Source organism: Oncorhynchus clarkii, chromosome 17 (assembly GCF_045791955.1).
Source record: "Oncorhynchus clarkii lewisi isolate Uvic-CL-2024 chromosome 17, UVic_Ocla_1.0, whole genome shotgun sequence".
Taxonomy (NCBI): Eukaryota; Metazoa; Chordata; class Actinopteri; order Salmoniformes; family Salmonidae; genus Oncorhynchus; species Oncorhynchus clarkii.
Window position 1 is genome coordinate 85,134,270 of NC_092163.1, and position 15,810 is coordinate 85,150,079.

Sequence of the window (15,810 nt, forward strand, 5' to 3'; positions counted from 1 at the left end):
GCTCATCACTCCCCCTAACTGGGAGGGGGCCAGAGACGGGCAATGGAGTCGCCAATGACTCCATGACTAATGTTTACATTTTGTTCAATATTATTATTATTATTATTTTTTGTCTTCGAGAAATATCAACTGTTCAGGGAAGGGGGATCTTTTTAAGTATCTTGCTATAGTAGCTGGATCTAATGATCTGTTAGCTAACCAGAGAAATGTTGAGCAACATTAGCCTACTCATCTGATCAAATAATTGAGTTTATGGTGTGAAAAGTGGCTGGCAAATAAAGTCAGACAGCGAACGTTACAACATCAGATGAGCTGACATTAGTAACCGAACCAATTTGCTATAGTATTAACTGGTAGCATTATACAGATATAGATGTTCTTCTCGGTTTTTGTTTTATTATTTCATTGCTATACTGTGTTGGAACTTGTCCAGCCATCTTGTCTCAAGAGGACCACAATGGAAATAAGTCCCAGACTGTATTGTGTGTTATCCTCCATGATTTAACAATGGAAATAAGTCCCAGACTGTATTGTGTGTTATCCTCCATGATTTAACAATGGAAATAAGTCCTAGACTGTATAGTGTGTTATCCTCCATGATTTAACAATGGAAATATGTCCCAGACTGTATTGTGTGTTATATCCTCCATGATTTAACAATGGAAATAAGTCCCAGACTGTATAGTATGTTATCGTCCATGATTTAACAATGGAAATAAATCCCAGACTGTATTGTGTGTTATCCTCCATGATTTTATTCATGTGCATGTATGGCTTTTTTCAAGTTTTGTGTGCTTGTTTTTAAAATGGTTGAATTAATAAACTAAACTACGGAACCCTAACCAACAATGCAGTTTAAAAAAAAATTGGATAAGAGATAAAAGTAACAAGTTACTAAAGAGCAGCAGTAAAATAACAATAGCAAGACTACAGTTGAAGTCGGAAGTTTACATACACTTAGGTTGGAGTCATTAAAACTTGTTTTTCAACCACTCCACTAATTTCTTGTTAAACTATAGTTTTGGCAAGTCGGTTAGGACATCTACTTTGTGCATGACAAAAGTAATTTTTCCAACAATTGTTTACAGACAGATTATTTCACTTATAATTCACTGTATCACAATTCCAGTGGGTCAGAAGTTTACATACACTAAGTAAACAGCTTGGAAAATTCCAGAAAATGTCATGGCTTTAGAAGCTTCTGATAGGCTAATTGACATCATTTGGGTCAATTGGAGGTGTACCTGTATTTCAAGGCCTACCTTAAAACTCAGTGCCTCTTTGCTTGACATCATGGGGAAATCAAAGAGATCAGCCGAGACCCCAGAAAAGAAATTGGAGACCTCCATAAGTCTGGTTCATCCTTGGGTGAAATTTCCAAACGCCTGAAGTATAAATACCATGGGACCACTCAGCCGTCATACCGCTCAGGAAGGAGATGCGTTCTGTCTCCTAGAGATGAACGTACTTTGATGCAAAAAGTGCAAATCAATACCAGAACAACAGCAAAGGACCTTGTGAAGATGCTGGAGGAAACAGGTACAAATGTATCTATATCCACAGTAAAACAAGTACAATATCGACATAACCTGAAAGGCCGCTCATCAAGGAAGAAGCCACTGCTCCAAAACCGCCATAAAAAAGATTACGGTTTGCAACTGCACATGGAACAAAGATCTTACTTTTTGGAGAAACGTCCTCTGGTCTGATGAAACAAAAATAAAACTGTTTGGCCATAATGACCATCGTTATGTTAGAATGAAAAAGAGGGACGCTTGCAAGCCGAAGAACACCATCCCAACTGTGAAGCACGGGGGTGGCAGCATCATGTTGTGGGGGTGCTTTGCCGCAGGAGGGACTAGTGCACTTCACAAAATCGAAGGCATCATGAGGCAGGAAAATTATGTGGATATATTGAAGCAACATCTCAAGACATCAGTCAAGAAGTTAAAGCTTGGCTGCAAATGGGTCTTCCAAATGGACAATGACCCCAAGTATACTTCCAAAGTTGTGGCAAAATGGCTTAAGGACAACAAAGTCATTGTACTGGAATGGCCATCACAAATCCCTGACCTCAATCCTATAGAAAATTTGTGGGCAGAACTGAAAAAGTGTGTGCGAGTGAGGAGGCCTAAAACTTGATTCAGTTACACCAGCTCTGTCAGGAGGAATGGGCAAAAATTCACCCAACTTATTGTGGGAAGCTTGTGGAAGGCTACCCAAAACGTTTGACCCAAGTTTTAAACAATTTTAAAGGCGATGCTACCAAATACTAATTGAGTGTATGTAAACTTCTGACCCACTGGGAATGTGATGAAAGAAATAAAAGCTGAAATAAATCATTCTCTCTACTATTATTCTGACATTTCACAATCTTAAAATAAGGTGGTGATCATAACTGACCTAAGACAGGGAAATTGTACTAGGATTAAATGTCAGGAATTGTGAAAAACAGAGTTTAAATGTATTTGACTGAGGTATATGTAAACTTCTGACTTCAATTGTATATACAGGGGGGTACCGATACAGAGTCAATGTGCGGGGGCACTGGTTAGTTGAGGTAGTATGTGCATGTAGGTAGAGTTATTAAAGTGACTATAGATAGATGACAACCGAGAGTAGCAGTGGTGTGGGGAGGGGGGGGGGGCAGTGCAAGTAGTCTGGGTAGTCATTTCATTAGCTGTTCAGGAGACTTAAAACTGACCTGCCTAGTTAAATAAAGAAATTATGGCTTGGGGGTAGAAGCTGTTTAGAAGCCTCTTAGACCTAGACTTGGCGCTCCGATACCACACGCCGTTCAGTAGCAGAGAGAACCGTCTATGACTAAGGGAGGCTGGAGTCTTTGACAATTTTTAGGGTCTTCCTCTGACACCACCCTGGTTTTGCGTCAATCAAGACAAAGGAGATGCACGGCAAGCGGTACCGGAGCACCAAATCTAGTTCCAAAAGGCTTCTTGACCGCTTCTACCCCCAAACCATAAGACTGCTGAAAAGCTCATCAAATGGCTCCCCCCCCCTTTTTTTTTTACGCTGATGCTACTTGCTGTATCTATGCATAGTCACTTTAACCCCACCTACATGTACATATTACCTCAACTAACCTGTACCCCTGCACATTAACTCGTTACCGGTACACACTGTATATAGCCTCGTGATTTTGTTGCTCTTTTATTTTTTTACTTTCAATTTAGTTAATATGTTCTTAACTCTTATTTTTCTTCACTGCATTGTTGGTTAAGGGCTTGTAAGGTTGTATTGTAAAGTGTTGATCTCATATTTCATGAGCTGAAGTAAAAGACCTCAGAAATGTTTCATATGTACAAAAAGCTTATTTCTCTCAGATTTTGTGCACAAATTTGTTTATATCCCTTTTAGTGAGCATTTATCCATTGCCAAGATAATCCATCCACCTGACAGGTGTGGCATATCAAGAAGCTGATTAAACAGCATGATCGTTACACAGGTGCACCTTGTGCTGGGGAAATAAAAGGCCACTCTAAAATGTGCAGTTTTGTCACACAACATAATGCCATAGATGTCTCAAGTGTTCCGTGCCATTAGCATGCTGACTGCAGGAATGTTCACCAGAGCTGTTGCATGTATACTCACCAGACATGTCACCCATTGAGGTTGTTTGGGATGCTCTGGATCAACGCGTGTACGACAGCATGTTCCAGTTCCCACCAATATCCAGCAACTTCGCACAGCCATTGTGGCCTGTGGAATGTTGTCCCACTCCTCTTCAATCAACAGCCTGATAAACTCTATGTGAAGATGTGTTACACTGCATGAGGCAAATGGTGGTCACACCAGATACTGACTGGTTTTCTGATCCTCGCCCCTACCTTTTTTTTAAGGTATCTGTGAGCAACAGATGCATATCTATATTCCTAGTCATGTGAAATTCATAGATTATGGACTGATAAATTGATTTCAATTGACTGATTTCCAATATATGAACTGTAACTCAGTAAACTCTATTAAATTGTTGCATGTTGTGTTTATATTTTGTTCATTATACATGTGCGGTATACAGAAATTTGTCCATTGTTTTTTAGCAGACCCTGAGCACTTCCATGTACATTTTGTTCCTGACGAAACAGTCCCCTCCAGTGATTTTAATCAAGAATTGCAGGCAGCTGATTCATTACGAAACGCCCATTTTACGTCATCAGTATGAGACAGAATGAGGTGAAAGGTATCCCAACCTTAGTCTACTGTTAGGGCTATTCGGTATACTTGGCGCGTCCATACCCTAACTCCTAACCCTGACCTTAACTCCTAACCGTATCCTAACCGAAGCCATAACCCTTACCTAACCTTAACCCTTACCGTAACCGTTTAAAATGTCTACTTCAACGGGTGACGGGTGACGTCAGTTTCGGGACGTCCCATGGATCCCAGATAGCTTCGACCATATTTCAACCTGCTTTTAACCCATTTTCGGAAGCAGCAGAAGTCTGGTTGAGGTGAAATTTTGACATGACAATGAATATCAACAGACTTATAGCTTTATCCAAATCTGTTCAATTTGGAAAGATTTTAACATCTAACGCAAGACATGCGACGAAAGAAGTCACCTTACCTAACCGAACCATCAGAACTCATGCTAGGAATCTGGCCTACGCCAAGGACCTGTTCCTTGGCAAAGTAAACAAAGTAAGCGACTAGCTAGCTAGTTTATGTATTATGCTTTTTTAATTCTAGATAAGGAATACAATGTTGATTTAGCCGTACTGTCTAAGAAATATGTGATAGCTTGCTCAGGTATTGTAAGTTAGAGCCACCCATAGCCAACTTTCCATTGTTGTCAGCTGTCACCTCTCGCCAGAGGCAAGCCATTTTTTGCCTTGAAAGACAATGAGAAAATCCTAAAAGCCAGTAGCTAGCTTGTCATAATAGCCCAGAAGGATAAATCAACCAAGTATCTGATTCGTATTGTGTGTCTCTTCTCCAGGCAGAGTGCTTCCCCTATCCAGAGATTGGAAATGAAGAGCTGGAGGAGATCAACTCGTTTGTTGCTCCGGTAGAGAAATTCTTCACTGAAGAGGGTGAGACTGAGAGAAGAGACTGCTGTCCTTATACAAGACTCAGATTCAAAGTGTAGTTATATTCTTATAGACCTTCAGACTGTGTTCCAGTGTTGTATTCTGAGACCTGTCCTTGTATTTCAGTGGACTCCAAGCGTATCGACCATGAAGCTAAGATTCCTCCAGAGACTCTGAACGGACTGAAGGAGCTGGGACTGTTCGGTATCCAGGTGCCTGAGGAGTATGGTGAGGAGTTTAATATCAGAGGAGAACAGTACAACAAACATTAGGCCTATCGCTGGTAAGGTCTTCATACTGTATCAGAGACCATCTTGTTACTTCTGGACACACATTGTAACATGACGCCACTCAACATAACTTCCTGTCTCTTCCTAGGTGGCCTGGGTCTGTCCAACACCATGTATGCCCGACTAGGAGAGATCATCTCTCTGGATGGATCCATAGCAGTTACACTGGCTGCCCACCAAGCCATCGGACTCAAGGTAAAGAGTCCTGCACCGATAGACTCAAGGCTTTCTTTTTATCTGTGTTGTATAATGTTACTGCTGTTTGTGAATCTGTGATGTCTTGCTGTATGTTAGGGGATCTTGATAGCCGGTAGTGAGGAGCAGAAGGCTAAATATCTCCCCAAGCTGGCTTCAGGAGAACATGTAGCAGCCTTCTGTCTCACTGAGCCTGGCAGGTACGTACCGTCTGTTTCACTGGGCCTGGCAGGTTCAGTACAATCCTACTGCAGCACAGCCTTCTGTCCCACTGAGCCTGGTAGGTACAGTACGAACCTACTGCAGCACAGCCTTCTTTCCCACTGAGCATGGTAGGTACAGTACGAACCTACTGCAGCACAGCCTTCTTTCCCACTGAGCATGGTAGGTACAGTACGAACCTACTGCAGCACAGCCTTCTTTCCCACTGAGCATGGTAGGTACAGTACGAACCTACTGCAACACTCCAGTGTTTAATTGCTCAATTGTAATTATTTCACCTCTATGGCCTATTTATTTCCTTACCTCCCTTATCTTACTACATTTGCACACACTGTACATATATTTTTCTATTGTGTTATTGACTGTACATTTGTTTATGTGTAATTCTGTGTTTGTGTTGCAATGCTTTGCTTTATCTTGGTGAGGTCGCAGTTGTAAATGAGAACTTGTTCTCAACTAGTCTACCTGGTTAAATAAAGGTGATATATAAAACACAACCTGCTGAAATCATTACCATCCTGAACCAACTCTGGATGACATCATTCTGCTTTTCGACCAGTCACATCATCTGGATCTGTTTGCCGTAAAGCTGTTTTTTAGCCACTGAAAAGCATTCCAACTTTTGTTATACCAACAAATGACAGAAGTGGTTGTGTATTTTAAAGCTTGGTTTTGTCATGTTCTCTGAATCTGACTGTTTCATGTGGATCCTGTATGTTTCAGTGGGAGTGATGCTGCGTCCATTCAGACCAAAGCCACCCTATCAGAAGACAGGAAAACATACCTGCTCAATGGGTCAAAGGTGAGACACATTATCCTCCTACCTGTGTTTTGCCTGTCAGTCATGTGTTCGCTAACTGCTGTTGGTACTTTGTTTGTGATGATTCAGTCTGAAGGACAGTTGTGACTGTATTTCCATGCTGTCCAGATCTGGATCTCAAACGGGGGGTTTGCAGACCTGATGACGGTGTTTGCTCGTACGGAGGTGATAGGAGAGGATGGAGTGAAGAAAGATAAGATCACTGCCTTCATCGTAGAGCGAGCCTTCGGAGGGATCACCAGCGGAAAACCAGAAGACAAACTAGGCATTAGGGGTTCTAACAGTAAGATCACATCTAGGCATTAGGGGGTCTAACAGTAAGATCACATTTAGGCATTAGGGGGTCTAACAGTAAGATCACATTTAGGCATTAGGGGGTCTAACAGTAAGATCACATCTAGGCATTAGGGGGTCTAACAGTAAGATCACATCTAGGCATTAGGGGGTCTAACAGTAAGATCACATCTAGGCATTAGGGGGTCTAACAGTAAGATCACATCTAGGCATTAGGGGGTCTAACAGTAAGATCACATCTAGGCATTAGGGGGTCTAACAGTAAGATCACATCTAGGCATTAGGGGGTCTAACAGTAAGATCACATCTAGGCATTAGGGGGTCTAACAGTTATTTTATTTATTATTTACCTTTATTTAACTAGGCAAGTCAGTTAAGAATAAATTATTCTTGTTGTTAGCCTAGTGGAGTGAATGACAGTACTTGTGTTGTTGTTAGCCTAGTGGAGTAAATGACAGTACTTGTGTTGTTGTTAGCCTAGTGGAGTAAATGACAGTACTTGTGTTGTTGTTAGCCTAGTGGAGTGAATGACAGTACTTGTGTTGTTGTTAGCCTAGTGGAGTAAATGACAGTACTTGTGTTGTTGTTAGCCTAGTGGAGTAAATTACAGTAATTGTGTTGGTGTTAGCCTAGTGGAGTAAATGACAGTACTTGTGTTGGTGCTAGTCTAGAGGTAATCACGGAAAGCCAGAGGTAAAACGGGGCATCAGGGGATCCAACATATATATAAACTGCAGAGACCAATAATACCTGTTCTCCTTGTGAACTCATTCACTCTTCAATGATTTAAAAGTATTGTAAACAAGATAACTGTAGCTGTCAGTCAGCCAAGGGAAATCCCTGTTGTGTACCATTCACTGGGCTATAACGGATGTGTTTCTGTCCCCCAGCATGTGAAGTGTCATTCGACAACTGTCCAGTCCCTGTGGAGAATGTAATAGGAGAAGTAGGAGGAGGCTTCAAGGTGATGTCACTTCCCTTTCCCCTCTGTTATATGCTATTGATGTGCAGTTATTTTTCAACGTCTTTTTTCACAAGCTGGAGAGTCATTTTTAAAACTCTAACCCGGACGATGCAGGGCCAATTGTGTGCCACCCTATGGGACTTCCAATCACAGCCGGTTGTGATACAGCCTGGAATCGAACCAGGGTCTGTAGTGACGCCTCTTGCACTGAGATGCAGTGCGTTAGACTACGCCACTCGGGAGCCCCTGATTAGTTTTTCTGAGTGATTTGTTAATTTTAGTCGTTCGTTTGACCTACTAGTGCTGACCGCAATGAGTCCTACAGCAGGGTTAATAGATGCTCAGCGGCTCCAGAGACGTGCTCCGAACACCGACGGTCTGTCCTGCGCTCCGACGGTCTGTCCTGCGCTCCGACGGTCTGTCCTGCGCTCCGACGGTCTGTCCTGCGCTCCGACTGTCTGTCCTGCGCTCCGACTGTCTGTCCTGCGCTCCGACGGTCTGTCCGACGGTCTGTCCTGCGCTCCGACGGTCTGTCCTGCGGTCCGACGGTCTGTCCTGCGCTCCGACGGTCTGTCCTGCGCTCCGACGGTCTGTCCTGCGCTCCGACGGTCTGTCCGACGGTCTGTCCTGCGCTCCGACGGTCTGTCCTGCGCTCTGACTGTCTGTCCTGTGCTCCGACCATCGACTGTCTGTCCTGTGCTCTGACTGTCTGTCCTGTGCTCCGACCATGTCCGCAGGGAAATGGATCATGAGCATAGAGAAAAAAACGACATGTTAGGTGCCTTGTGTTTTTACGCTGAAGACCATTGTGCTACGTTTTTGCCCTTTTGAAGAACATTCAAAAAGCCTACAAGGCTCCTTGCTGTGGCATTTGCATGGTGTATTGGTGCTACGGTTAACTGTCACCATTTAGTTTTGAATGGTTTACCATATCTTTGTACACGTGTTTTCACTCAAACCTTTACTGATTCTTTGTATGTGTCATTATCCAGGTAGCGATGAACATCCTCAACTCTGGCAGGTTCAGTATGGGCAGCGCCGGCTCTGGAATGATCAAGAAACTCATCGGTATAAGCTGTAGAGTGTGAGAAGCTCATAATCATGATTATGGTTATAGTAATGATGAAGATAATGGTGATGTCTTGTCTCCCTCTCCAGAGATGACAGCAGAGTACGCTGGCAGCAGGAAACAGTTTGGTAAGAACCTCAGTGAGTTTGGGATGATCCAAGAGAAGTTTGCGGTGATGGCCCAGAATGCATTTGTGATGGAGAGCATGGCATACCTGACGGCTGGGATGATGGATCGACCTGGGGTCCCTGACTGTTCTCTAGAGGCTGCTATGGTTAAGGTACTTTTTCTACCACTATACTGGGGTGTTACTACTACTGTTACTAAAATTACTACTGCTACTACTAACACTACTAATACTGCTGCAACTGCTAATACTGCTGCACCTACTAATACTGCTGCAACTACTAATACTGCTGCTACTACTAATACTGCTGCTACTACTAATACTGCTGCTACTACTAATACTGCTGCTACTACTAATACTGCTGCTACTACTAATACTGCTGCAACTACTAATACTGCTGCTACTACTAATACTGCTGCTACTACTAATACTGCTGCTACTACTAATACTGCTGCAACTACTAATACTGCTGCAACTACTAATACTGCTGCAACTACTAATACTGCTGCAACTACTAATACTGCTGCAACTACTAATACTGCTGCTACTACTAATACTGCTGCACCTACTAATACTGCTGCAACTACTAATACTGCTGCAACTACTAATACTGCTGCTACTAACACTACTAATACTGCTGTTACTACTAATACTGCTGCACCTACTAATACTGCTGCTACTACTAATACTGCTGCAACTACTAATACTGCTGCACCTACTAATACTGCTGCTACTACTAATACTGCTGCTACTACTAATACTGCTGCACCTACTAATACTGCTGCAACTACTAATACTGCTGCAACTACTAATACTGCTGCAACTACTAATACTGCTGCTACTACTAATACTGCTGCTACTACTAATACTGATGCAACTACTAATACTGCTGCTACTACTAATACTGCTGCAACTACTAATACTGCTGCAACTACTAATACTGCTGCTACTACTAATACTGATGCAACTACTAATACTGCTGCAACTACTAATACTGCTGCAACTACTAATACTGCTGCAACTACTAATACTGCTGCAACTACTAATACTGCTGCTACTACTAATACTGCTGCTACTACTAATACTGCTGCTACTACTAATACTGCTGCAACTACTAATTACTAATACTGCTGCACCTACTAATACTGCTGCTACTACTAATACTGCTGCTACTACTAATACTGCTGCAACTACTAATTACTAATACTGCTGTTACTACTAATAATGCTGCACCTACTAATACTGCTGCACCTACTAATACTGCTGTTACTACTAATAATGCTGCACCTACTAATACTGCTGCACCTACTTATACTGCTGCTACTACTAATACTGCTGCTACTACTAATACTGCTGCTACTACTAATACTGCTGCTACTACTAATACTGCTGCACCTACTAATACTGCTGCTACTACTAATACTGCTGCTACTACTAATACTGCTGCAACTACTAATACTGCTGCTACTACTAATACTGCTGCTACTACTAATACTGCTGCTACTACTAATACTGCTGCTACTACTAATACTGCTGCTACTACTAATACTGCTGCTACTACTAATACTGCTGCTACTACTAATACTGCTGCAACTACTAATACTGCTGCTACTACTAATACTGCTGCTACTACTAATACTGCTGCTACTACTAATACTGCTGCTACTACTAATACTGCTGCTACTACTAATACTGCTGCGACTACTAATACTGCTGCAACTACTAATACTGCTGCAACTACTACTACAAACTGCAACTACTACTAATACTGCTGCAACTACTAATACTGCTGCGACTACTAATACTGCTGCAACTACTACTACAAACTGCTGCTACTACTAATACTGCTGCTACTACTAATACTGCTGCTACTACTGCTGTTGCTGCTACTACTAATACTGCTGCAACTACTTATACTACTACTAATACTGCTGCAACTACTAATACTGCTGCAACTACTACTACAAACTGCTGCTACTACAAACTGCTGCTACTACTAATACTGCTGCTACTACTAATACTGCTGCTACTACTGCTGTTGCTTCTACTACTAATACTGCTACTACTAACACTACTAATACTGCTGCAACTACTAATACTGCTGCTACTACTAATACTGCTGCTACTACTAATACTGCTGCGACTACTAATACTGCTGCGACTACTAATACTGCTGCTACTACTAATACTGCTGCACCTACTAATACTGCTGCACCTACTAATACTGCTGCACCTACTAATACTGCTGCACCTACTAATACTGCTGCACCTACTAATACTGCTGCTACTACTAATACTGATTCTACTACTAATACTGCTGCTACTACTAATACTGCTGCTACTACTAATACTGATTCTACTACTAATACTGCTGCACCTACTAATACTGCTGCAACTACTAATACTGCTGCGACTACTAATACTGCTGCAACTACTACTACAAACTGCTGCTACTACTAATACTGCTGCTACTGCTGTTGCTGCTACTACTAATACTGCTGCAACTACTAATACTGCTGCTACTGCTGTTGCTGCTACTACTAATACTGCTGCTACTACTAATACTGCTGCAACTACTTATACTACTACTAATACTGCTGAAACTACTAATACTGCTGCAACTACTACTACAAACTGCTGCTACTACAAACTGCTGCTACTACTAATACTGCTGCTACTACTAATACTGCTGCTACTACTGCTGTTGCTGCTACTACTAACACTAGCAATACTGCTACTGCTGTTACTACTACTGTTATCACAACTACTGCTACTACTTCCGTTACTACTGCTATTTATCAAATAAAGCCCTTCTTACATCAGCTGATATCTCAGCCTAAAACCCCAAACGGCAAGCAATGCAGGTGTAGAAGCACGGTGGCTAGGAAAAACTCTCTAGAAAGGCCAAAACCTAGCAAGAAACCTAGAGAGGAACCAGGCTATAAGGGGTGGCCAGTCCTCTTCTGGCTGTGCCGGGTGGAGATTATAACAGAACATGGCCAAGATGTTCAAATGTTCATAAATGACCAGCATGGTCAAATAATAATAATCACAGTAGTTGTCGAGGGTGCAACAGGTCAGCACCTCAGGAGTAAATGTCAGTTGGCTTTTCATAGCCGTTCATTGAGAGTATCTCTACCACTCCTGCTGTCTCTAGAGATTTGAAAACAGCAGGTCTGGGACAGGTAGCACGTCCGGTGAACAGGTCAGGGTTCCATAGCCGCAGGCACAACAGTTGAAACCGGACCCATGCCAAATGTTTTCAGTCTCCCGAGGGGGAAAAGGTGTTGTCTTGCCCTCTTCACGACTGTTTTGGTGTGTTTGGACCATGATAGTTCGTTGGTGATGTGGACACCAAGGAACTTGAAACTCTCAACCCGCTCCACTTCAGCCCCGTCAATGTTAATGGGAGCCTGTTCGGCCCTCCTTTTCCTGTAGTCCACAATCAGCTCCTTTGTCTTGTCTTGCTCACATTGAGGGAGATTTTGTTGGCCTGGCAACACACTGCCAGGTCTCTGACCTCCTTCCTATAGGCTGTCTCATCGTTGTCTGTGTTGTCGTCAGCAAACTTAATGATGGTATTGGAGTCTTGATTGGCTATGCAGTCGTGGGTGAATAGGGAGTTCAGGAGGGGACTAAGCACACACCCCTGATGGGCCCCAGTGTTGAGGATCAGCGTGGCGGATGTGTTGTTGCCTACCCTACCCATACCCTTACCAACGTGAGTGCTACAGGGTGGTAATCATATAGGCATGTTACCTTCACTTTCTTGGGCACATGGACTATGGTGGTCTGTTTGAAACATGTAGGTATTACAGACTCGGTCAGGGAGAGGTTGAAAATGTCAGTGAAGACACTTACTAGCATGCTTTGAGTACAAATCAAATTGAATTGGTCACATACACATATTTAGCAGGTTATTGCAGGTGTAGCATTATGCTTGTGTCCCTAGCTCCAGCGGTGTAGTAACAATTGCCAACAATACACACATTTAAAAGTAAAATAATGGAATTTATAAATATTAGGACAAGCAATGTCGGAGTGGAGTACAGTGTGTATATACATATGAAATTAGCAAAGCAGTATGTAAACATTACTAAAGTGACCAGTGTTCCATTATTAACGTGGCCAGTGATTCCATGTCTATGTATAAAGGGCAGCAGCCTCTAAGGTGCAGGGTTGAGTAACCGGGTGGTAGCCGGCTGCTGTTACACTGTAGACACACTGCTGTTACACTGTAGACACACTGCTGTTACACCTGTAGACACACTGCTGTTACACCTGTAGACACACTGCTGTTACACCTGTAGACACACTGCTGTTACACTGTAGACACACTGCTGTTACACTGTAGACACACTGCTGTTACACTGTAGACACACTGCTGTTACACTGTAGACACACTGCTGTTACACTGTAGACACACTGCTGTTACACTGTAGACACACTGCTGTTACACTGTAGACACACTGCTGTTACACCTGTAGACACACTGCTGTTACACCTGTAGACACACTGCTGTTACACCTGTAGACACACTGCTGTTACACCTGTAGACACACTGCTGTTACACCTGTAGACACACTGCTGTTACACTTGTAGACACACTGCTGTTACACCTGTAGACACACTGCTGTTACACTGTAGACACACTGCTGTTACACCTGTAGACACACTGCTGTTACACCTGTAGACACACTGCTGTTACACTGTAGACACACTGCTGTTACACTGTAGACACACTGCTGTTACACTGTAGACACACTGCTGTTACACTGTAGACACACTGCTGTTACACTGTAGACACACTGCTGTTACACTGTAGACACACTGCTGTTACACTGTAGACACACTGCTGTTACACCTGTAGACACACTGCTGTTACACCTGTAGACACACTGCTGTTACACCTGTAGACACACTGCTGTTACACCTGTAGACACACTGCTGTTACACCTGTAGACACACTGCTGTTACACTTGTAGACACACTGCTGTTACACCTGTAGACACACTGCTGTTACACCTGTAGACACACTGCTGTTACACTGTAGACACACTGCTGTTACACCTATAGACACACTGCTGTTACACTGTAGACGCACTGCTTTTACACCTATAGACACACTGCTGTTACACTGTAGACCAAATCAAATCAAATTGATTTGATTTATTTATTTACACTGTAGACACACTGCTGTTACACTGTAGACACACTGCTGTTACACTGTAGACACACTGCTGTTACACTGTAGACGCACTGCTTTTACACCTATAGACGCACTACTGTTACACTGTAGACGCACTGCTTTTACACCTATAGACACACTGCTGTCACACCTGTAGACACACTGCTGTTACACTGTAGACACACTGCTGTTACACTGTAGACACACTGCTGTTACACTGTAGACACACTGCTGTTACACTGTAGACACACTGCTGTTACACCTATAGACACACTGCTGTTACACTGTAGACACACTGCTGTTACACTGTAGACACACTGCTGTTACACTGTAGACGCACTGCTTTTACACCTATAGACGCACTACTGTTACACCTGTAGACACACTGCTGTTACACTTGTAGACACACTGCTGTCACACCTGTAGACACACTACACTATAGACACACTACAGTTACACTACACAAGTTTCATGACTAGTTGCATGACAGAGTACCTTATTGTCTGTGTCTTTGCTTACCTCTCTCTCTGTAGGTGTTCAGCTCTGAGGGAGGCTGGATCTGTGTGTCTGAGGCTCTGCAGGTTCTAGGAGGGCTCGGCTACACTAAGAACTATCCCTACGAACGCTACCTCAGAGACTGCCGTATCCTGCTCATCTTCGAGGTATCACGCACACAGTTTAGTATTTCTCCTTTTAATAACAGAGAGTTATACAACGTTAACCGTGTAGTAACCAAGTAGTGTCCACCAGAGGGCAGATGTCCACCTTGACAGACTAGATACTAGTGATTTGCGGGTTGACTCATAACTCGCAGTCCCTGCGGTTCTATCCACGGGGCGTACGGGTTCGGGGGTCCTGAACTATTGTGTGGCTGAAGGGCGGGTAGGTGGGTGGCGAGCAGGTTGAGTAAAGCGAAACAATACCATAAATACATTAATTTATATCTATAGGCTACATTGTGGTTTCTCTTTCATTATTTTAGGCTATCTGGTATTAGTGCATACGCCTAAACTTTAGGGCTTAACTGTACGTGGGCCCAATAGCCTGCAGAGCCAAATAATGATTTTGGGAACAGGCAGAAAACTTTTTTATTTTTTTTTTGAAGTACAGTGGGGCAAAAAAGTATTTAGTCAGCCACCAATTGTGCAAGTTCTCCCACTTAAAAAGATGAGAGGCCTGTAATTTTCATCATAGGTACACTTCAACTATGACAGACAAAATGAGAAGAAAAAAATCCAGAAAATCACATTGTAGGATTTTTAATGAATTTATTTGCAAATTATGGTGGAAAATAAGTATTTGGTCACCTACTAACAAGCAAGATTTCTGGCTCTCACAGACCTGTAACTTCTTCTTTAAGAGGCTCCTCTGTCCTCCACTTGTTACCTGTATTACTGGCACCTGTTTGAACTTGTTATCAGTATAAAAGACACCTGTCCACAACCTCAAACAGTCACACTCCAAACTCCACTATGGCCAAGACCAAAGAGCTGTCAAAGGACACCAGAAACAAAATTGTAGACCTGCACCAGGCTGAATCTACAATAGGTAAGCAGCTTGTTTTGAAGAAATCAACTGTGGGAGCAATTATTA

General features: G+C 42.8%; 1 protein-coding gene across 1 annotated transcript in view; it reads left to right on the forward strand.

Annotated features, from left to right (window-relative positions):
• The first annotated feature begins 4,173 nt into the window (after positions 1–4,173).
• LOC139371477 (acyl-CoA dehydrogenase family, member 9) overlaps positions 4,174–15,810 on the forward strand; it is a 32,819-nt gene continuing 21,182 nt past the window's right edge. The window contains exons 1-11 of the mRNA XM_071111923.1: positions 4,174–4,659; positions 4,958–5,051; positions 5,175–5,276; positions 5,427–5,533; positions 5,633–5,733; positions 6,479–6,557; positions 6,684–6,858; positions 7,760–7,833; positions 8,826–8,901; positions 8,992–9,182; positions 14,751–14,879. Coding sequence (XP_070968024.1) covers positions 4,483–4,659; positions 4,958–5,051; positions 5,175–5,276; positions 5,427–5,533; positions 5,633–5,733; positions 6,479–6,557; positions 6,684–6,858; positions 7,760–7,833; positions 8,826–8,901; positions 8,992–9,182; positions 14,751–14,879 — 1,305 coding nt within the window. The 5' untranslated portion in view covers positions 4,174–4,482. The remainder of the gene's footprint in view (positions 4,660–4,957; positions 5,052–5,174; positions 5,277–5,426; positions 5,534–5,632; positions 5,734–6,478; positions 6,558–6,683; positions 6,859–7,759; positions 7,834–8,825; positions 8,902–8,991; positions 9,183–14,750; positions 14,880–15,810) is intronic.